The sequence below is a fragment of the Eucyclogobius newberryi genome, unplaced genomic scaffold, assembly GCF_026437365.1.
Source record: "Eucyclogobius newberryi isolate DKJ021-1_F unplaced genomic scaffold, fEucNew1.0.hap1 SCAF_12, whole genome shotgun sequence".
Lineage (NCBI taxonomy): Eukaryota > Metazoa > Chordata > Actinopteri > Gobiiformes > Gobiidae > Eucyclogobius > Eucyclogobius newberryi.
The window spans coordinates 29578404-29601793 of NW_027315746.1; the positions used below are offsets into that span (position 1 = coordinate 29578404).

General features: G+C 39.4%; 1 protein-coding gene and 1 non-coding gene across 2 annotated transcripts in view; both read right to left on the reverse strand.

Moving 5' to 3' along the window:
- ano8a (anoctamin 8a) overlaps window positions 1-11753 on the reverse strand; it is a 26936-nt gene extending 15183 nt beyond the window's left edge. Inside the window, exons 1-9 of the mRNA XM_072441869.1 lie at window positions 11559-11753; window positions 6353-6463; window positions 6119-6251; window positions 5136-5274; window positions 3689-3785; window positions 3455-3571; window positions 2509-2636; window positions 1622-1783; window positions 1-33 (exon numbers count right to left, since the gene is read on the reverse strand). The exon at window positions 1-33 is cut by the window's left edge and continues 120 nt beyond it. Coding sequence (XP_072297970.1) covers window positions 1-33; window positions 1622-1783; window positions 2509-2636; window positions 3455-3571; window positions 3689-3785; window positions 5136-5274; window positions 6119-6251; window positions 6353-6463; window positions 11559-11742 — 1104 coding nt within the window. The 5' untranslated portion in view covers window positions 11743-11753. The remainder of the gene's footprint in view (window positions 34-1621; window positions 1784-2508; window positions 2637-3454; window positions 3572-3688; window positions 3786-5135; window positions 5275-6118; window positions 6252-6352; window positions 6464-11558) is intronic.
- On the reverse strand, window positions 210-282 carry trnak-cuu (transfer RNA lysine (anticodon CUU)). The gene has a single exon. It is a non-coding gene; the product is annotated as a tRNA-Lys (tRNA).
- Window positions 11754-23390: the final 11637 nt, after the last annotated feature.

A 23390-nucleotide genomic window follows, 5' to 3' on the forward strand; every position in this document is an offset into this window, starting at 1 on the left:
ACAGCCTGTGATGGGGCTGCAGCGCTTCACCCCCTTGAAAACACACACAGCTTTGTTACTATAGTACTATTATGTAGCCTACTGCATCTGCCATATTTGTTATGTTTTGACGGCATTATACACCAGCAAAACAAAAGCTATGTTTTAACCTCCTCTCAGTCACAACACTACTCTTGTCATGATTCTATGCTCACTACAGAAAAGTTTAGCGCCCAACGTGGGGCTCGAACCCACGACCCTGAGATTAAGAGTCTCATGCTCTACCGACTGAGCTAGCCGGGCTTGAGAGACAAATTTCCTGTGAGTCTTTTCAAAGGGGTCCCCCGCGCCCCCTCCTATCGCCTATTTGTGTCCTCCACGCACAGCAGGAGAGGAGGGGGGTTGTAGCCCCCCTGCTCTGAGTGCAGGGGGGCTGCAGGGGTCAGAGGAAATGCTGCAAACTGTAGAAAGCTGGGGATCCCATTTCACAGTACAGGGGAGTCACTACCTTATATCTGTCTGAGGGGAGGGGCTAACTACACTGAAGAACACAAGCTTTTTATGTAGTAAAGAGTATCTGTTATAGTCTATTAACTAAGTCTTCACTAATACAACTGTTCTCCAGTTGACAGAATTCAATATCCCTTTGCTGTGTGTTTTTTCTTTCCGCTGCACATACAAACACACTGAAGCTCCAGTAGTTATTAAGAGTACTTTCTTTCACTTAAGAATCAGAAAGGTTTTACTGCCATTGTAAAGACATATAACACAATGGAACGTCACTATACACACACTTCTCCACATGTGATATGGAGATTTAAATCACAACGCGTCAATCATAGTTCCTGGGTTCACATGCATTTTGAAAAACTGGTTTAAATTGGACTAGGCCAGTTATAAAAGGCCAGAAATACAGAAAAAATACAGAAATATAAAAAGAACCTTTTTCACGACGTACCTTACGCCACACATGGTAAAAAGTGTGACCTACCGACTTCATGATCCTGTGCTCTGACTTTGTGCAACATAAAGATATTCTGTAGTGTGTCCACAAGATTACAATTTCTAACTTCATATTCAACAACTAGAAATTGTCTAGACTAGAGGTACTTTATTTTTGTTTTCATTTGGTCTAACACAGATAAAGTTTAAAATAGTTTTAAAACTGTTCAGGAAATGTCCAATTTGTCCTGTTCTGTCTCAATACTTTAAAAGTTTTAGTATTGATTAGTATCAGATTTTCTTTTATACTTTTGACAACCCTATGTTGCTGTGCAGTAAAATGTGGCTAATATAGTATCCATATATTGTTCAACTGGTTTGAGTAATAAACAAGCTTAAAAACATTAATATATAATACAATATACAATTATATCTGTCATTCTGTATTACAGAATGACAGATATAATTCTGGTTAGAGCATACATACTCAATCTTTTGTTTTGGTGTTGTCTATATAATAACTAAATAAAACTGAACAATAAACTTACAAAAATGTACTTCTCTGCTGTTCTGTATTAAGCATATTTACCATATTTAACATTTATATCCAAGAACTAGCCCAAAAAGCCAACTGACCTGTAACCACAGTGCTCAGATACTAAAATGAAGACTTAAATGAAGCTCCAGGGCCAGTGCTCACCCTGAACTGTGGTCGCGGCTCTTCCAGGGACTCTGCCGGCGTGTCCAGTGTCCCCCACCTGTAGGCCAGCTCAGCCTCTCTCCTCTTCCACCGCTCCAGGAACAACGTGGCCCACACCACGTTGAACAGGGCGAAGACGACACAGCAGATGTCCTGGCTTGTCTAAAAATAGTGGGCAAAGTCTGAGGATTTTAATCTAAATATTTACATGAATGTATGATACAATAGCTTTACAGTTTAGTACATTATTCGTAACAATAAACAAACTGTATATTAAATGAAATCGTAAGAATTAGCTTATATAGTAATGTCTCGTATTAACATATCAAATACATTAATTTGAATAGTCCAGTGTAAGTCTATGAAAGCTTCAGTGCTGCTTGGTGGCCGAGTGGTTAAAGCACAGCACACTTATGCCAGGCTCCAAGTGCACCCGGCCACAGAGTTGTGAGTTTGAATCCCACTCCAACAAAGTACTGCATGCACTCCCTTCTCTCTCATTCCCCCATTCCATGCCTGCCTTTCCTGACTAATAAAGCCAAACAATTCTTAACAGAAAAGAGGAAAGTTTAACTTCAGCGAGGCTAAAGCATTTCCATTTTTAGTCCAGAAAAGCTTACACTGACAAAAGAACACCTGGACATAGTGTATTTCCTGCACATTCTGCATCTACAGTACGTCAAAAATGCTCGCGACCATTTGGAAACTTACTACAATACATCACATTATTGGATTCAAATTGTGCTGTTGTCTTGGCCAGGTTTAAAAAAATATATATATATATAATAAGAAGAGAGCAACTGCTTCTGTTTTGATTGTGGAAATCAAATATTATGTGGTCAACTTTATCAAAATGAAACTTTAAAAGTCAGTTGTAACAGTTGTACCTGGTCGGCCTCGGCCAGGATCCACAGCAGGAAGCCGATGACGGCGGGGTACAGCATGGAGTTAGTGTAGAAGCCCAACCAGGCAAAATACATGCCAATCTTCACCCCAAAGTAGTCACAGACGTCATCTACAACAAACCATCGTATGTCAGACAGTTTTAGGCATGTCGCGCTCAACCACGTCTGACCAGTGCTGGCTGCTGCTTCAGGGGCATTTCCCGTGTGGAGTTTTCACATTGTGTTTTGGAAGACATAATTTTGAAAATAAAACATTGGTGTTATACAGTGTTGGGTAGTTGGGTAAGTACAGGATTACTGTAATCAAATTACTTTTTTTAGTAACGCTGTAATGTTAGGAGTTATAAGTGGATGTTTAGATTACACAGATTAGACAGTTGCTTGCTGTCACTTTTCATTATATTATTCCTGCCAAAAATGTCTGTAATCCATAGAACTGTGTTCTGTAAAGAAAAAAGAAAAAAAAGATAAACAGCTTACTGGGCTGTATGTTTCCTTTTTTTCTTACAGTAATCAGTAATCAAATTATTTTTGAAATTAATTAATCAGAGTGGTAATTAGATTACCTTTAATGATTACTTTTACTGACTAGTGACTATTCAGTAATCTGACCATGACTGGTTTTACAGCATCAATAACCCAAAACACATTCAAACCAGTATCAATCAAAAAGATATGCAACGTGCCCAAGGACACAGTGTCATTAATGGAGCTGGGATTCAACCATGAACCTTTTGCACAGCAGTCACTGCTGATTTTGTTCAAATTTGCATGGACCTCTTTTTAAAAACGTGTTGCATCTTGTTACATCTTGTGGTCGGCGCAAGTTTCCCCATCGGCCGTAATTGTCTTCGTTCTCATACCTTTAACTCTGGCACTGTCGAGCTCCATAGAAAGACTGATTGGTTGTGTTCCCAGTGGGAGGTACCTAGAGGCTGGCGCTCACAGACAGCTTGAACCCAGGACGTCATGAGCTGGTTCAGGATCCTCTGTTCATGAAGAGGGAACATCTGATGGATCACTCCTCTGGCCTCAAGCTCGGGAACTGTGCCACACCAAAACATTTATATTACATCCTTTCAGATTGAGACACACACACTCACATACATTTGAACATAACATTTACAAATTATGCAAGACAGAATTAGAAAGTAGTGCGTACTGATTGGTTGTCCCTCCAGGAAGTGGATGTTGTGAAGCACCTCCCCCTGCTTGGCTCGCAAGTTGTCCAGCCAGTATTTGATTATGCTCTGACGCTCCTGGGGACGGACAGAAGAAAAAATAAGTTATACAGTCTATTAGTTTCAATTCGGGAAAGTATTGCTTGAGTTGACACTGTAAAAGTGATTCTCTGCTGTTCCTTTTTGTTGATTTTTTCATTTGAATGGGCAAAATTCCCACAGCCAACTTTATTCATTTAAATAACCATATAGGCCTAATATAATCCAGGGCTTAAAGAAGTTAATTGAGTCATCGCTGCTAATCAAATATTGGTATAATTGTCAGCTAATACGGTATTTGAATAACAATTTTCTGGATTATACACAGACTCGAGAACATACTATGTGCTGAGTATTTATGACTGAGACAGCAGAAATAAACCAAAATGACACAAGAAACATATAATATTGTAAATAAACACGAAGATGTCCACAAGCATCTCATTTATCTTCATCTCTGTAAAATGATATATATCACATATTCACAGGCCTTTCACGATCCAAACAACTACTCGTTTAAAAGAATGAATAAATGCCAAATCAAATGTTAGTTAATATAATCCAGATATGATAAGATTAATTTGAAGACTCTTGATTAGGATTTAGAAGATTGGGACACTTCTTCTCTCCATTTGATTCAAGCCTCAACCCATCAGAGGCAAACCGCTCAGGATCAGTAAATAAGCCCCTTCTCCAGTCTCTTGGTCAGGAGCACTTTGCTGGAGGAAACTGAAACCTTCTTCTTATGAGGCCAAACCATTTGACAATCACAAACTGTACATCTTACTCCGGATATGATCCAGACTCTAGGTCAGGAGGAGCAGCTCGCCTCAGGATTAACTACAGTGTATGTTTCAGAGGGATAATGGCAGACCTCCACATAGTCTGGGAATCAAACCTTGGAATATCTTTGACCACCACGATCTAGTACACCTACTGGTCAGGAGGAGTTTCTACTGTAGCTGGAGGAATAACCTAATGTGTGTCTTTTTTTTTTGATGGGGGAACCGCACAGTCTGGAAATCAAACCTTAAATCTGCCGGTTAAACTCAATTCCTAAACTTGAGAGCGGGAGGATTATTGGTTTTCCTCTCCCTTACATGCTGCAGGGAATGTTCGAGGAGACTTTCATGAGGCAGGATCAGGAAATGACCGCTGACCCTCCTCACATCCTGCATGAGGAGCTGATGATGAATAGTTGCCGTCCTGCAAACGATCCGAGTGCCAAACTTTAAGATGAATGGATGGTAAACTGTAAGAATGAATTAACTGATGGATACTAGTTTGCACCTTTTCAATGTGCAATGCAAATTTAGACATGTGCTGTATAGTTTGTGTTTAGCATCAAGCCCGGGGGCCGTTTGTAGGTGCATTTTGACCCTTTCTGACCTGTGAGGTGAAGAAGCACAGCTCACTGTCGATGTTCTCGTAGATGTTGTCCTCGTCGCAGGAGAAGCGCCTCATGCCTCCTCCGAACTGGGGCTTGACGAGCTTGTGCACGCCCATCTGCTCGGCCCCTCGGAGCAGGCTGGGGACAGGGCATGGGCATGAGCAGTGGGATTAACGTAGCGGGACAGATGTTCAGCAGATTAAATACAGTCAGAGTCTAATGACAGTTTGCAGCTGATATCACGGTTCTCTTATAGGCAAATGTAACACATGATGATCAGATGATTTGTTGTTAAAGTAAATATATTATGGCATTGGCAATATTTACATTTGTGAACTTTATTTTCTCAATAAAGTATTTTGTCCTCTGTATTTGACCCTTCCTTCAACCAGTGCTTCAAGGCAACCTGTCAAGAGCAGTGGGCGGAGCATGAAGTATTTTAACTGAATCACACCAGACCATGCGCCCTCTGCTGGCAAAATGAGAGCATACGGTAATTACTTTGACCTGTTGTCCACTTGTCAGGATAAACATTTTAAAGAAGACTTATTATGCGTTTGTCTGCTGTACATTTACAAAACCTGTGAATCATTATTTTATATTTTGGACCTTTTAAATGATTGATCCAAATCAACTTTCGGTAATAAAAGAAACAAACCAGATTTTTGTCTGCCCCTTTATGGTATGTCACCGTAAATGTCAGGCTGAACAGAGTGGAAAGGGGACTAGTCGAAGCAATCACGTCCTGATTGTAGGAGAAAGGTACGTGAAAAGAAACGTGAGTGACACTACATACAACTCTGAGTGTGTAAATGAGAGGGGAAACAATCATTAACACAGCGAAAAGCCAATTTGCATACTATGTCCCCTTTAGACCCTTTAGGTTACACAACGGAAATGACCAAAGCTTAGTTTTGACACTCTAACTTCTCAAATGTGGTGATAAATAGAGGTAAGTGGTGATGGATTTCATTTATCTTACCTCTCAAAGGAGGTGGTGATGAAGAAGGCGTTGGCCTGGGTGTGCTTGTGTTGTCGGACCTGGATGTTGACCTGAGGGACGCCCAATCGGATCTGATTCAACAACCACAGCAAGGTGTGGTCATCAATGCTATCTGCAAAATGTATAGAGTTGTTTATAGTGTTATAGTTTACGATTTTGCTGTCAAAAAGCCATACAATTTAGACATGAATGTGATTACGCTGCTGTAATTACCTGGGAAGGTCATGAGGATGTCACAGTTCTCCGTGGGCACCATTTTGAGCCAGGACTTGCGGGACATGATGTAACGTCGGGCCTGCAGCAGACGCTTCCCGAAAAGTTTGTCTGAAAAGACGTGAACACTGTGAAAGTCCTGAAGTCTGCCATTTGAACTATCAGCCATAATAAAGGGAAAACATGTCAAACTGCCTCAGCTTTCATTGCTGCAAAATAGGGTTAAATCATCTCTGTCATCTAAATTTGTATTTACATTAATGTTAGGTTGTTTAAGTTATATTAATAATCACATCACTAAAAATGTATGATCAATTAGAATGTTTTATCATTATTCATTATATGTCCAACACGTGTGACCTGTACGCCACCCGCAGCCATCTTTATTCTTGTCGCTAATGTAACCAAATGTAAACTCCACAGGAAATGTGCATAAAGCGCTCAAATATCAGAACAGTCCTAAACTTTTGGAGGTGCTGACATTTTAACAACAACAAACTACACAGAACAAAAGTAAAGCTCCATTTTAAAATGCAAATTTGGCTTTGTTTCAGCAGGTTTTTACATAAAATGCTAATAAATGATTAGCATTAGTGATTAGCATAGAGGTTAATGGACTCAAAGTGCTTTCCTCATGCATGGTAATAGTGCTGCACTAAATGTTAATGGTAAATGTTAATTTAGTATTTAGATATTGATTTCATTGATTCCATTGAATCAATTTTTTTACATGTTTGAAAAGGCAAAGTAGAAAGAATAAACTTGCCGCTTGGATAACAAACAGCCACAATGAAATGCCAACATGTGATGTGTGACGTAGGCTTTGAACTGAAAGCAGTAAAACTCTCTGAGGGCAACATAGACACTTCATTTACTATAGAGTCACTTTGCAAAATGTGATTTCCTCCATCACTTGTGCGCAACTATCGACTACAAAAAGTTAACAACATACACTAATATAACACCAACATTAACCATTTACACCAAGAACAAAAACACAACAAACAGAGGGTTAAAAAGTAGAAACTCCAATTAGCATTAGCTCAAATTAGACTTATCTCTGTTCGCAAAAAGACTTCTTTAGCAAGTCTCATGTAAGTCTCAAGTCTCTAGCATCAAGTCTGAGTCAAGTCCCAAGTCAAATAAAATCAAGTCCTGGTCAAGTCCAAATCTCTGCTTTGAGTTTCAAGTCCTTCTCAAGTTATTATACCACATGCCAAATACAGCTCATATTTGTGGCAATTTATTTATTGTTTGTTTTTGTAAATGTTTCAATTTAATAAAGGCCTGATAAAAATACATCAACATCTATTTTTTGAAAACCAGCAAGTCGTCTCAAGTCCCAGGAGTCAAAGTCCAAGTCTGGTCTTTAAGTCTAAGTCCCAAGTCAAGTCTCAAATCATCAAAACAGTGACTCGCGTCTGACTGGAGTCCAAGTCACAAAGTCCACACCTCTCAATAATAATATACCACTTACACACAATTATACATCTTCCCATTGTTGCTGATGCAAATAAGCCTACTGAAGATCACATTTGACTAAATAATAATAATAATACTGAAATCCATCCATCTTATCTATTCAATTTAAACTTCTTTTGCCATCCGGGCTGTACATGCACGAGCGGAGATCAAATGAACTGCTTGAACTACTCTTAGCATAAACACAAACGACAATGACATAGCAATTCAACCTTCTCTATGGCAGAGGCTCTAGCTTGAGTTAGCAAAATGCTGCTACTCCTCAGGGACATTTTAGTGAAAGAAGCCAAATAATAGCGTCATGAAGTCTGTCCGAGCAGCTCCACTGACTGTTCTCTGACAAAAATAGACATTTGGACACAATCATCAAAAGTGTTCATGGCAACAGGCCTGGTCTATTACAGCTCACTGTCCCGGTCAGACTTTGAAGAGTTGTGGTCTCAGTGCCCGTTTCTTGCTGTCTCATTCACACTGACCAAGACTTCTGTCCTTTTACAGTTCACAGTAGCTTTATTTGCCCTTCACCATGGCAAATGACACTATTTAAGTCATTTTGAGACCAGAACAGACCTACACATAAGCGTCAACTCTTTTAGCTCTCATTTTGTGTTAGTGAAGAATGAAAAGTAGAATAGGCTATGGACAAGTTAGTCAATTAAAATACTGTAGTTTCAAGTCCAAACCGGTTGTGTCCAATGTAGGTAACTTAGAAGCATTTAAATCAAGTCCTTTTGTTTTCTGGTTCAAATCCAAACCCTCGTTGTTCAAGCTCATGTCAAGATCTGAGTTCAAGATAGCCTAAAAACATTTCAAACAGTCATCTTTGTGAGTTATTCTGAATCTCGGTGTTATAATCATGGTTAAAAAAGTCAACCAGACAACAGACTCTTATCATAAACTGTGCCTTGTGACAGTTCCTTCAGTTTTGTTAAGCTGTTTTCATAAAATGGCTTTACATCTACAATATATCACATATCCCAATAGACTATAAGCAATAGGCTATAATTCAGACAGCCATCGCCAGCTGCCCGCGACGACACAGCGATGGATGTTTGGAAGCCTTCAATACAGTTTGTCCTTGATGTGAACCAGAAGCATCAGGACACTCAAATTAAATGCCTTTTTGCATAGAATGAAAAACAAACTGTAAATGATTTTGATTGGTCAAGAGTCTTCCTAGGTTTTGTCCCCGCTTTAGAACGTGCTAATATGCTAAAGGTAAAGGTTTAATACTGAAATTGTTTAGTTGTTTCAAGCTGTAGAACACACAAAACAATAGGTCATCAGAGACATTAATTATGCGGGACTTGGATGATGCATTTTTGACCACTGCAGTCTCAATCTATTTATGTCAAAGAGACTTAAAATGATACTTGAATGAAGTAATTAACTACATCCAAGCACAAGATAAGAAATGCAAATCTGTTATTTGACCAAGTGTAGGCAGAAGACAAGGCTTATTGTGCCGACACGTCTCTCCAACTCTCAAGCACAAAACGTATTATCTACAAGCATTTCAAGTTTTACAATTATAACATGTGTTTTTATACCTTTACAACATTATTTTTAAGATACTGCCTTTTCTTTAACTCGTCGCAATAACTACTCCATAATTAAACTCTTTTATTTTCTTATATTTGCTTTGTCTCTGGGTAAACTTTGTCTTCAATTATCAAGGGATTTGATTATATTTGACTACATACATAAAGCAGTATTCAAATCTACAACACTTCTAATAACCTTTTTTTTGTAGTATAAACATTGGTTCAGTTCTAGTTTTTATGTGTATTTCCCCAAATTTCAATGCCGTATGTCAAGAATGGTGTTATTAGAGAACAATAAAGTAAATATAAAGCATTTTTGTTCAGAATATACTGCAATTTCTATAGAATTGTAACAGTGTTTTGATACTTTTGGTACAATTTCTAAGAGTACTTTTCATGTAATTTTGCAATCTCTGATCACTCTAACTTCATACTTTACGTGATTACTCAACTTAATACAATTTTACCTGGACAATAACAACAAAATAAATGTACACTGTCCTTAAAATTCTCTCCGAATCATCCATTTGTATCATAAACATATATTTGTTGATTAGGACCTCCCTGTGCACTGAAAATGTTTCTTTGTATGCGTTGTATCACTCTAATACTGATGAAGCCGCTCTGGGTCATCTTACTAATCCTGTACCTTAGTTAGTAAAAGGACTGGTTTCTCACTGTGTACTTTAGTCCTCCCCCTGCTTCTCTCTACTGGGATGTTATTGCTTACTATGGTTACTACACAGTGACAGTTAGATCAGCGGAGAGGCGACTCCGCTCACAGTACAAGGATCCATGTTTTTTCAAGGTATTTTTCAGCAATAAAAACACCTACAATAATTAAACAGTACTGTCAATATAGTTAAAGATATTGTTGCTATTATGTAGAAATGCAACATATTACAATGTGTCGTCCCTGATACAGATTTCCAGAAACCCATCACAATTCTAGTCAATATTTGTAGACCCCACATCCATCGTCAAATTACAGAAATCGAACTGTATTAAAAACCGAAAGTGAAGATGGAAAACAGATGAACCTTCCAGGATGCACTCAGCCTTTTCAACCCTGCTGTTGTTACCTAATATTTGCATACAAGAGTAAGTTTAGTGTCTGTCTGTCAAATATTGTCTTAGGCTTTGCGCCGTGACTGCACATGACTGATGCTTGGCTCCTTTGTCACAAGTGTAAAATGCGGTGCTATTTGCTAACTAGGGGTCATTCAGCCCTAAAAACGAAAACACATTTGGGCGAACTAGTTCTTACTGAAAATGATCATAAACTTCAAATGTTGCCTATTTTTGGTAGTTAAACACATTAATCAGGCATAGAATTATATATAGACAAAATCATGTTAAACAGGAGATTGTAAGGTTTGGTCTGTGAAGATATTGCTACTTTAAGGGCTGATTTTTATGCCTTTTTATGGAAAATATATTATGACAAAAAAGCCTATGAAGTTACATGTATAGTGTAATATACAAATATCATCTTTAAGTTTGTTCCAAGAGAAATTGTAAAAAAAATAAAACATGACAAAAAAAAAATCCAAAATAATATGAGTTATCTTGCCTTAAAGTTGCTATTTAAACTTATTTCCTCCCAACTTATCTATATTTTCAGTCTCCAGCTTTACGTGCCCCTTTGACAGCATCTGCCCTTTATTTTGGCATGGAATTGTCCACGCCCTGCTCCGCGTCATCACTTAATAAAACCTTTACGTTTGAGCAGCAGTGCCTTATACACTACGGTAAATAAACGCTTTTCAAAGTGCGGTCACCGGTCACATTCCGCGATCGTCCCGTGAGCAAAACCCCCGTCACCTGTGGACCGTCAACCGAGCAAGACGCAATCGTGCCGCACACTTTTACTTAACTCCACGGGTTTTTTTAATCAGAAAATACGACAACAACAACAAAAACAACACAAATACACAAGCTTTTACATGTGATTACCGGGGAACGTCACCGCACCGGGCCTGTCAGCGTCGGAATGCGAACTGCCCCCGTTAAAACAACACATCCCGTAACGACAATCGAGTTGATATCATTTCGGTGTTTTTTACTGGTAACGGTCACACTGCAGCACACGTCCCGCAACAATGATACTAATAATTATTGATGATCATAATAATAATAATAATAATAGTGCGTCTGCTAAAAAGCTGGTGCTGACTTACCGAGCACGCCGTACGGAGCCGAGAAGGACGTCTGCGGCGCTCGTTGGTGCTTGTGACCGCTGTCCGGTAATTGCTCACTTGGCACCGTCCTGGAAGCGTCCATCCCGCTCCCCGCCGCCGCTGCCGCCGTGTCTCCTGCGGAGCTCGTGGCGCCGTTCGCAGGCGTCGCGTCGCTGTCCCGCATCACCGCTGGCGACCGTGATGGTGATGGTGATGGTGATGGTGATGATGGTGCGGGGAGGAAGGAGCTGGTTGGTTGTCGGTCCGGTCGCTCGTCGGTACAGGTGGGAGACGGAGTGCGCTCGGGCCCCCGCCGGTGGTTGTGCGGTTGGGAGCGGGTCCGCTGGATCACGGCATCTTTTCAGTCGTGATCGGGCTGTGACGGCACGGACGGAGCGCGGGGGACACCACAACAGGTCTCTCACACGGGCTGACGTCAGAGAGGGCGCACATGGTTAAAGGGAGGAAAGGTGCAGCCGAAATAAACATGAAAACTAAAACTGCTCTGATGTTGTTACGTCATCTGGATCTGGTGGATACTGTGTTTCTGCAACCACCTGCAACTAAGTTATTTAGGTTATTCACGTGAAGTTGGGAGTAGAGAAGCCATTATTTGTACTAAAATAAGAGTAATGGTACTTCAAAACATTATTACTCAAGTACAATTATAACAAAATGACTTAAATAATTGAAAAAAACAAAAACAAACTACCCTACTAGTCATTTTAAGAGTAACTAGACAAACCCACTGATTTATATTTTGAAGTATATTTCATTGTAAGGTACAAAAAACACAAATGTTCAAATCATTCCGTATTGTCAGCATAAAACTTACTTACACTTACTCACAGTGGGGAAAATAACAAAAGATGTACAGTATAATTTAAATTTCTCAAGTAGAAGTAACAGTATGCAGTCAAAAAACGACTTTGAAATGTAAAAACAAACAAACAAAACGATCAAGTTAAGTAAATAGACTAAATGTAACTACTATGTACTACAAGTAGACTTCTACCCACCACTGTTTGGTTAAATAACTTAACCTTTCGGAGTTCTCTGACTACTTTTACTCCTACTGTGAGAGTCATACTTTTATTGAAGTAGCCTGGTCATGTTCTGTCTGTGAAACTGAACACAACAGGAATATAAACTGTACACCGAATGATATAACAACGTCTCAGTTGTTCTCGGTCTTGTCGTTTCATCTTTCTGTTTGTTCACAGAGTAACAAGAGGAGAAGTCACACCTGCAGTTGGGCACGTTGTCTTCATCAATCATTTAATACAAAAATGAAGGTGACGGTTTATGTTGATCGCTTTTACTAGCTTCAGAATAAACAATAACGGTATTAAATTATTTTTTACATGCAATTGACTGATCATTCTATTCAGCTATTTTCATTCAATAACATCCTTTTGCATATGTGTTACTCATGCTACTAACCTATGTGCTAATTATGACCTACCTCAGTTTGCACCAGCGTATAGACCTCCTGCAGGTATTAGTATTCTCTGAACATTCTGGACAAGAAAGTACAATCTTATCCAAATCTGTCAGCAGCAGGACAGTCCACGGCCCCTATCTAGTGTACCATAACTCCTAATCCCGACGTGTGCTGTATTTCTGTGCAAACTTTTGAAAGTTCTTGCTCGGTGTCGTGAACCGGTCCTGAAATACACACACATCAAAGGACGACTGCTCCTCACTCACACGGCAGATCACTTGGAATAGAGCTAAAAGTAAAAGAAACACAACCCTGACCTTGTTCTTTAAGCATACATCATCAGCTTTACATTCAAATGTCAGCGGTAGCACACACGTCTGCTATTTGTGTCGACAAAACCAGCGACATGCAGAAATTGAGGAATCCACTTGTTTATGACCATTATTCTTTATTCTTTATTCCTGTTGTAGTGGTGGTTTAGACATGACTTGCAGAAACTAGTTTGGGTTCAAATTGGAGCCTAAAGTGAGTTTTCAAGAGGCACAAAGTCAAGACTCCATCATTTATACACATTTTCTGGACAAACTAGTTAAAACCACTGATATTATTGAGTGTGTAACAGTTTCCGTTTCCTAATATGTCTGTAATTCATCAGGAGGCGCAGACAAACTTCCCGTTTCTGCAGTTTGTGTCGAGGGAACTCTGAACATGAACTCTGAGTGTTTTGGTCTGGTTTAGTTCTGCTTTTGTCTGCATGATTTGATTCAGTTTAGGCCTTGTTTTATGCAATTTTTTTTTGTACGTAATTTCCAATGTTAACCAAAGCTGATTTACTCTGTCGCTCATTTCAAAAGTCGCGTCATTTGTGTAGTGCAGCGTATCGATCTCTGCTCTAAATGAGTCTGTCGATGCGTCCATATGAGGGGCCCTCGGGGGAGCTTTCACTGAACGCTCACATAAATCCATCAGCCCAGTGTTTTAAACCCAAGTCTGCATTAAAGAGGAGAAAGCCACGTGTCAATAAACGAGGAAATACAGCAACTATGGGCCTCGGGTGGGACAATGTACATTACTCTCTTTACTGGACTTAAAGGAGACATAGTATGCTTTTCTCAGGCATTTATTATTGAACTGTACAACACAACAGTAGATCATAATTTTACATTTGATTAATCGTAAGCCGCAATATTTTTTGTGTAAAACCCAAAGGAGGTCAAACGTGCTTTCATGTAAATGCTCATATATTACAGTAGATACAAAGACAGAAAATGAAACGAAAATACAAAACAGCACAAACGATATAGAGCGCAAGGAGAGTTTGAAAACTAAACAGAAAAGGGAACTTTAAAATTCTAGATTCTAATCTGCCCTTCTCCGCAGCAATTATTCTCTCCAAAGAGAATATCCAACTCTCCAACTGTACGTTTTGCGCACATAGTAAGCCTATTTTTACTTTTTTATCCTATAGCAGATTTTAATTGTTTTTCTTTTTGACTTATATATGTTGTTTTATCATTGTTCACTGTTTTATGTTGCACTGAATCACTAAAGCATGTTATGTTTGTGAATTCTGCTCATTCGCAACGGCAAAAAACCTTTTCTGATTCTGATTCAACGTGCACTGATAAGGAATTGAGATTTTAAAATGTTGCAAACATACATTTTATCTTTTCTTATCTCTAAAAATATAGTATATTGTTTTATAATATGTTTTTTCTAAAAAAAAAAAACAGAGTCCAGCTGACTACAACTGAATCTCTTTCTACAATGGAACACTCCTGGACGAATAAGGGCTTACACCGACATGTTTCTAAAAATATTTATTTACCTTTTTTTCCCAGCAAAACACTCAAAATGTATACAATTTCCCTCAAAAACACACAGTATATTTCTGGGAGTGATGGCAAAAGAAAGGCCCATTGACTGTAACCAAGACTGTAAATGAACCCAAAACCTAGCCACATAAGGATTGACATTTTAGAAACCTTCCCTTCATTTATCTGATAATTGCAACTACGTACAGGGGATGTGGGCAGGGCTAGGGGGTAGGTGAAAACAGGCATTTTCTGAGCACTCCAGCCTCAATTGCAGAACAATACAGAATTAACTCAAACATGCAGGAATCAATCAAAATACAACTTTGAGTAAACTAATGAGGAAACACTGTTGTAACAAGGTTAAAAGCTCATTAAAGTGGATTTTACACATTAAGTCCTTTTTAACTTTAACTAAAATGGCATCACACACTTTCTGCAGTAACTTTAACACTTGAATTTTTACATGTACTAATATAATTTAATGTCAGAAGAATTTAGTAGTACATTTTGAATAAAGACAAACAACACATCACTATTTTGCTGACCACTGTAATGTGCTGCTTTAAAGGGGACAGACTCTATTAAACTGACATATTTAGCCCACTCAAAGTACGTCTGTTTTAAAAAGGCTTTTGATTCGGCATCGATAAACTGTAAACACAAGTCCACGGCTCATTGTTCATGCACAGATCATTCACCTGATCCACCTGATCCACCTGATCCTGGAGAAAAGACAGAGATCTGGTGTCATCGGCGAAAGCGAACCCACCTTTGTGTTTCCCAAACAGAGGGGCGCTGTTTAATCAGTTAGAACAAATGTTTCTTTCGTAAAACCAGGATATGTGTTTAGTTTCATTCATGATGCATGTCAGAGTAGTCTTGCACTCCACCTTGTGACATCAGTAGGTGGTTATCCAAAATGTATTCCTCTGTGTTTTTAAAGTCCATGCACCTTCACCTCATTCATTACAACTTTAGTCCTTACATTTCTTTCTTTAAAGGGTATAGGCGATATATAAATGGACTTTGGACATGGTGCCTCAACATTAGCCTCAAACTTGTACTTGAATTGATTAATGCATGTTCAAGTAATCCTGTATTGTCCTGCAATATTTACTTTTATTTGAGACGGAATACTCAAAAAATTCTGTTTTCACCTACCTCCAATCTCCGCCCACTTCTCTGCACTTGCTCATTTACCTAGGGTGCAAACATATAATTTAGACATTTTTATACAATAATCTAAATGGCAATCTGCTGCTTGCAGTGAAATGCCACAAAACAGTTCTGCAGTTTTGAACTCAACTGACCTGTTTGTATTATTAAGCCGTTTCAGATCTATATCGCGGTTTACAATGAGCAAAATGTAAAATAAGGACCTCCGTATGTTATACCTGAGACAGAGCATGATATGTCCCCTTTAAGATGATCAAAACTGAAGCCAACTGCAAATGTTTTTACTCGTAGCCTCTTTGTTTATTAGCCTCTTATTTCATAGTGAATACAAACTGTTACTGAACTGCTGAACTGAACTGGGTCACAGCTCACAAAATTGAAGAAATGTATGTTAATATAACCGCATGTGTGGATGACTTGCCTACAAAATATCTGTTTATTATTGTTTTTGCATATTATCCACTTCCATCTCAGTTAAACTCTCCAGAAAGTCAATAGAATGTGGTGGTAATACCCTACAGTGGCCACAAGAGAGCGTCATTGAGCCGTGTTGCTGCATCATTTATGCTCGTTTGTCAGGCATCTTGTGAAAGTATAAAAAGTGATGGAGACATTTCACATTATTGTCAATATCGTTGTACATCGAGACATGATCCAGAAATGGATTCAACTCTATTCAAGCACTTAAGGTCTAACACATTACAAAGACGTTTTCAGTTTTCAGCTCGTTAAAACTATTGTTTCTTGCATACTTTTATGTGTGTGGATACTGATGAAACCCTATGAAAAAGTATTATATGGTTTTCCGTGCTGACTTTAAACCAAGGGATATTATGGGATTCAATAACTAGCTCTGGTTTTTGAAAGTCTTGAAAAGTCACCATAACTGATCCCACTTTCTCTTTTGTTTATCGTACATGCTCAGAATTTCCACCCTGTTATATTGTTGGTTGATAGTTTTCTAAGAAGTATTAACCAGTTCATTGTAGCCTTCAGGAAACAGGAAGGATCTGAGGATGTAGTAAACTATTATGGTGAATGTGCTTTTTAAACGTTGCTACAGCTCGTTACATGTCTCTGCTTTTTAAAGACACCGTATTCTGCAAAATCATGTCATCTTTTTTTGTTCTAATCTGGAGTCCAAATATTTTACTCATATCTGTTGAAACAAACAAAAGTCGGAAGCTGTGCAACAATTTTCACAAACATTACAGACAATTAAAGGCTTTTTTAAAAGTATGATTCAATAATTCCAAATTCACATGGTGGAGTGGTTTTTTCCAGTGGGGTGAAGTATTTGTTTATACTTTATTAATGGTTAATAAGGCGTAGTTATTATAAAGTGGTACCATTTGCCTGACCAGTCAATTCTCCTGCACAAATTCCTATAGAAGTGACAGATGAACAATTAGAGAAATGTGACGTTAAAAGAAAATAATAAAAAACAGGACTGAGAAACAGCACACAAGGCATTCAACTCTGTAAATCTGAGGTAAAAGAAGTTACATATTTTTACTGAATGTTACAGGGATCTTTGAGAGTCTTGTGTGCAAGGGGTTCAGGTGAGTATTTCATTGTACATTCAAGTACTGTCCGAGTGAATAAATGAATGGATGAACAATTAAACAAGTAAAATATAGTGGAAAAGTGTGATAGTTTGAGATAACCAGACGGACTACTTCATCTGTATGCTCCGTGATCCGCCCGAGTCTCCAGCAGTGATGCAGTCTGTCTCTGTGATGGACTTCAGCTTCCTCACACACACATCCACAGCAGCGCATTAGGGATCCATAATATCGGCTTGTGGATCAAACGCTGAGCTCGGACACTTCACTAAAGACAGAGGAGCAGCTAACGTGTTCAGTTAACCATCTCATTAACGTGTTCAGCTGGAAAATCAGTTATGCACCACTCTGACGCGCTCAAGGTCATTTTGAGAGAGATTTTGTGAAAACCAGGAAACTGGCCCCCAAGAGAACAGATTATATAACAGTAGTGCAAAAAAATGTACTTATACAATTTTTATTTTAAGTACATTTCTTATCTATTAGCTTAAACTAAAATATACCAACATTATTAGCGCTAAGAGAGATGCAGACTTTAGTGCTTGTCAAGAGAGTAGATTTAGATTAGCAACAGCCATTATTATGAAACAATATTTTTTTAAGATAGATATGAAAACCAAAGGGTCAATCCCAGCTGTGGTGCGTATACTTTTGGGTACCATTTGATATAATAACTACACTTTAATTAGGGTATTCATTAAGTAGTTCACTCAGTCAGTTTAATCCCTAATGGGTCCAGGAGTGGTTCAAAGTAGAAAAGGTTTGGAACTTTTCAATTTGTTTGTTTGTGCTTTTTTAAGGCGTGTTGTTTCCTGGCATCACATGCTCATGGCTCATGGATGCTCATGGAGATGGCAAGTGAGAGCTCGGTGGTGGTCGGAGAAGGCAATGGAACCAATTGGTAGTTGATGAAGTTAATATATATGTAAGATTGTATATGGTATGGCCTTTTACTGGCCCGGGACAGCCATGGCCTCAGAGGGATCAAAGAAAAGAAAAGAAGAAACCTGTGCGAGGTCTTCACTTTAATCCGACCTACAACACAGGTCCAATTGACAGTATCTCCCTGTGACAGACGACAAAGACAGTGACAAAGACAAATCTAGTGTGGGACACATGGTCATTTTAGCAGGTTACAGTCAACAGTTGCTCATAAACATATTATTCCAGCTAAACCTCCCTCCCCTTTGGTGGCACTCGGAGGAGTCTGGCTGGTCTGCACTGAGATACGTGTTTGAGTTTAGCGTCTGGATGATCAACGAAAGTGTCCAATGATGGCATTGGCAGCTCTGTGAGGATTCTGTTCTTCGATCTTTCCAGCGCCTTCAACCCCATCCAGCCGCTGCTCCTGAGGGACAAGCTGGAGACGGCTGGTGTGGGGTATGACCTGGCAGAGTGGATCCTGACAATCTGGTGTGACTAAACTATTTCCCAGTAGTGGCCCAGCAAGTTTTTGGGTGGTTCCTCAGCTAATTAGTTTACTTTTTAACACTGTTTATGCTGATGTACTTTATCTCTAAGGAAATGTACAATACAACGTTTTGAACCTTCAATCTGCATTTGATTCTGAGCTCTTTCTGTTCTGCCATCGGTAACAGAAAAATTGTTTACTATGAGGTTTGACGGATAATAGTATTTCTATTATACTACCACCACTGGCATTGTGCCCTTTACTTCTGAAAGTGTTATTCCACTTTGCTGTGCAACATAAAACCAATGATGACACTACTATGTTAAGAGACTCCGTAGATTCCCCCGTCTTTGAAATAAACGTCATTGAATCCACACTTCCTCATGTCTCCTGCCACACCTCCTGCGTCTGCTCTGTGGGGGTCAAGCTGTGGGTCAGGGCCTTTTCGTGTCACGTACTCTCTGTTCCCCGGCAGCTTTTTAGTGTTCCGGAGCATGTGATGGCTTTACCAGCGTGAGGGGCGGGGTCACGGGTCAGGGGTAAATAGGAAATGTAATCAGCGGCTACAGTGAAGAGGAGACATAGAGCCGAGACACAAAAGAGAACTCACAGAGGACCCCAGGTGAGGCAGGAAGTCATAATAATCACACTCCCTGTTTGGGAGCAGCAACAATAGTGTGAGCGCTGTAAGTTAGACGTTTGTCCCGGGAAATAGCTGGAAAATCAGTTAGAGGAGGCTATAGTGATTCTGCTTATTTCTAATTTAAAGAACATATACCATGCATTATTTGTATTGTTGTTAACCTTTGCTCGGGCATCTTTAGGCAGTTTTAAAAATTATGATAATGTATGTATGAAAACTGCAGGATTTGGCGTTAACACTCCATGTAATGTCATCAGAGGTGATTACAATTGGGAAATAAGCAAAAGCTAGCTTGCCTAGACATGCTAACCTAAGCTTGCAGTTGTAATGAATGTTGAAGGCGGCAGAAATGCTCAGAGTCTGGTGATGATTTGGAGAGCTAAAAACACCATAGGAAATCTCCAGATCTTTATATTGGGAGTGTCTACAAAGCCGCGGCGAAACTGCCATGTTATTTTGTGCCGCGGCTCCTGAAACTGCTGCGCTATTTGACCGAGCCGTTTTAGACCGCGCCGGGTTAAGGTTAGGGTTAAGGTTAGGGTCAGGGTCAGGGTCAGGGTTAGGGTCAGGGTTAGGGTCAGGGTCAGGGTCAGGGTCAGGGTTAGGGTCAGGGTTAGGGTCAGGGTCAGGGTCAGGGTTAGGGTTAGGGTTGAGGTTAAGGTTAAGGTTAAGGTTAGGGTTAAGATTAGGGTTAGGGTTAGGGTCAGGGTCAGGGTCAGGGTCAGGGTTAGGGTCAGGGTCAGGGTTAAGGTTAGGGTTAGGGTTCCTGAAACTGCTGGGCCATTTGACCGGGCCGCGGCTCTGCAGCCACGGCACTTTATATTACTCAAGTCATCAGGTGTTTTTCTGAGGCTCAGAGAAGAAGCAGACAAGACAAGCTCGTAAACAGGATTCATCAAACAAGCGTCAATGACGACAAATACGACTCTAAATATGACTCCAAATAGGTTTTTGATGAGGGAATAATGCTAGAACATGGTTAAAAGATGGAGCTGTTTTTATTGTTATTGTTGTTTCTATTTTTCTGTAATATGTCATCAAACTGATCTAGTATCTCCATGAAAGATGAAAGTACACTACACTTTACCACTAGCCTCTTCTTCATCTTCATAAGGCCGATCTGGGCAATGCACACAAAGATGTTCAGTTATTTCATGTTTGTGGCGCTTTGAGACATGATAGAGTTAACAAAACACATCTTGTATATTACCACCATTTTTTTTTTCCATTGGACTTCTACGCTGCATTTTCACTTCTCTTTATTTGTTGAATTTGGATAGTGATAGAAGTATTATGCACTGGAAATATATTGTGTCTTACGTGAACTATTGCATTTTTATCTGTTTTTGTTGTTTCATTTTCACTGGAGTCTGCGTTCTCTGATGCCACGTGGCCAAGCTTTGCAGCACAGATCTGTGGAGAGGCTAACATGAAATACAGTGAAGCATATATTTTAGGACTGTAAAGGAAGCAAACGTGTTTTCATACTTTTTGAGTGTTTCACCATGTTATAACATTACATCAAAAACATACCATGTAGGTTAATTCAGGCTTCAGTTCATCATTCATTGTAATCATGGTAATTGCCTCTGCTACAAGTAGATAGCATGCTAACACCAATCCTGATGAGGGAACACCTGACGCCTGATAGAAAATAATGCTTGCTTTTCAATACTTACATTGTTTTAAGTTCTAAAACAGGACATGCCAAAGCAAAGGATCATGTTTAAAGGCCAATAACAATATGCATAATACAAATATTACAATACAAATAATGCATAATAATGTGTCCATTATGTGTTAAAGTATTTGGATATAAGTGAAGACTCCAACCTTCGTCACAAGAATGGTAAGTTTTTATTGGACAACTGGGCCTAGATCTCTGAAACAGGAAGTGGAGATGACAGGAAGTAGCGGCACATGCTGACAGTCACACATGCTAGTATCACCAGTAGCCTTAGGAGGATTTCCTCTGGACGTCCGAGCGCTCTCTCCCTCCGCTCAGATGGAGGACAGTATGTCTGAGTTTGTCAAAGGCTTGGACCTGTGCCGGTCTCTCAGAGCGGCCCATGCTCTCCGGCTAATGCTACAGATGTTTGTTCTGTGTCCTGTCTCCTAGCTCCTAGCTCCTAGCTCCTAGCTCCTGTCTCCGGGCTCCTAGCTCCTAGCTCCTGTCTCCTGTCTCCTGTCTCCTTTCTTCTTTCTCCTGTCTCCTGTCTCCTGTCTCCTTTCTACTGTCTCCTGTCTCCTGTCTCCTGTCTCCTGTCTCCTGTCTCCTGTCTCCTGTCTCCTGGCTCCTGTCTCCTGTCTCCTTTCTCCTTTCTCCTTTCTCCTCTCTCCTGTCTCCTGGCTCCTGGCTCCTTGCTCCTCCACTACTGCTGTGCTCGTGACTTAATCCACATAACAGTTTGTATTTTGTATAACTGTATGCAGACGTGGGTATCATTCAATTAGGCTACATTTACTTTACTTTACATTCATTTATTAGATCAGTGCATACTGTTGTGTCCTTGGGCCAGAGGCTCCGCCTTCTGTATCTGTGTGCACTTGTGTGGTTACAATCTGGCATGTTTAAGGCATATTGTTATATATGGTGTATACATTCCCGCTCTATTGTGTTTATAGTCACCAAAGTGGTTAGCTAGTACCTCCTTGTACTAATATTCAAAAAAGTACAGACAACTGTCATCTCTTTGGTCTGAGAAAATCACACTGACGTTTATTGCGCATGCTCACAAAAGCATCCTCAGTGCACTCAGTAACACATGTTCTATTGTGACATCACTGCACAGGCTATTTAACATGACTTTGCTATAACTAAGTATGCTCAACATATGGTGCAATATAAATTGAATTAAATAAAATAGATATTTGCAACGCCCAAAATCCCAACAGCAGTTCCTCGATGGGCAAAAGTGAGAGAAGCAGATTAAACAATGTTCACAAGGATTTAACAAATGGATGATTGTCCTCACGTCCCCCGTCCATAGACCGTCCTCAGCAACAAAAACTTTCCACTTTCTCTCCAGATCTTCCTGCTCCTGGGTCTTTCATGCTGACAGTTGTGATCCAGAGTAGACAGCTCAGACGTGGGTTAGTGTAGTTTTCAGACACCATACTTTACCTTTAAGACCATATAAAATGATTTGAACATTTGTGTTTTGTGCATTTGCCTTCACTGCTTTTTCATCTATACTTTAGAAATACTTGAAGTTGTTTTATATTTTCTATTTTTCTAAAATATCAATCTGATTCAACCTCCAAACTAGGTTATTGTTTTCACCACATCATTCTTACACAGTAATCGTTCGAGTTACTTCAATTCTTTGAAGTTAAAATGTGTGTACTTCCTACAACAAACAAAAGTGTCCAGTCCAGAGTAACTCTCTGCCCTCTCCGTGTGAGGTATGACACAGTTTCCTATTATTTACAAATCCAATATTCAAAGTTCAAAAAGCTATCTAAGAAATTAAGTGTGCTGGCATCAGTTTGACAGATGGAATTTGAATGTTTTCACGACACAAACAATAGCACATTTGTCAAAAAGTGTATTTTGTTTAGCAATTAATCATTTAGTTTTAGTTTTATTCAGAGATGAACTGTTTTCTCAGTATGAATACTTACATTAAACTATTACTATTAACGTTGACATTTTGTTGACTTGCTGACCACTGCTTTAAAGCAAGCTGATGCTAATAATCTCTTAAAGGTGCACTATGTAACATTTCTGCTGTTAGATGAGGTCATTGCTTTGTCTGGAACGTTCCACAGTATGG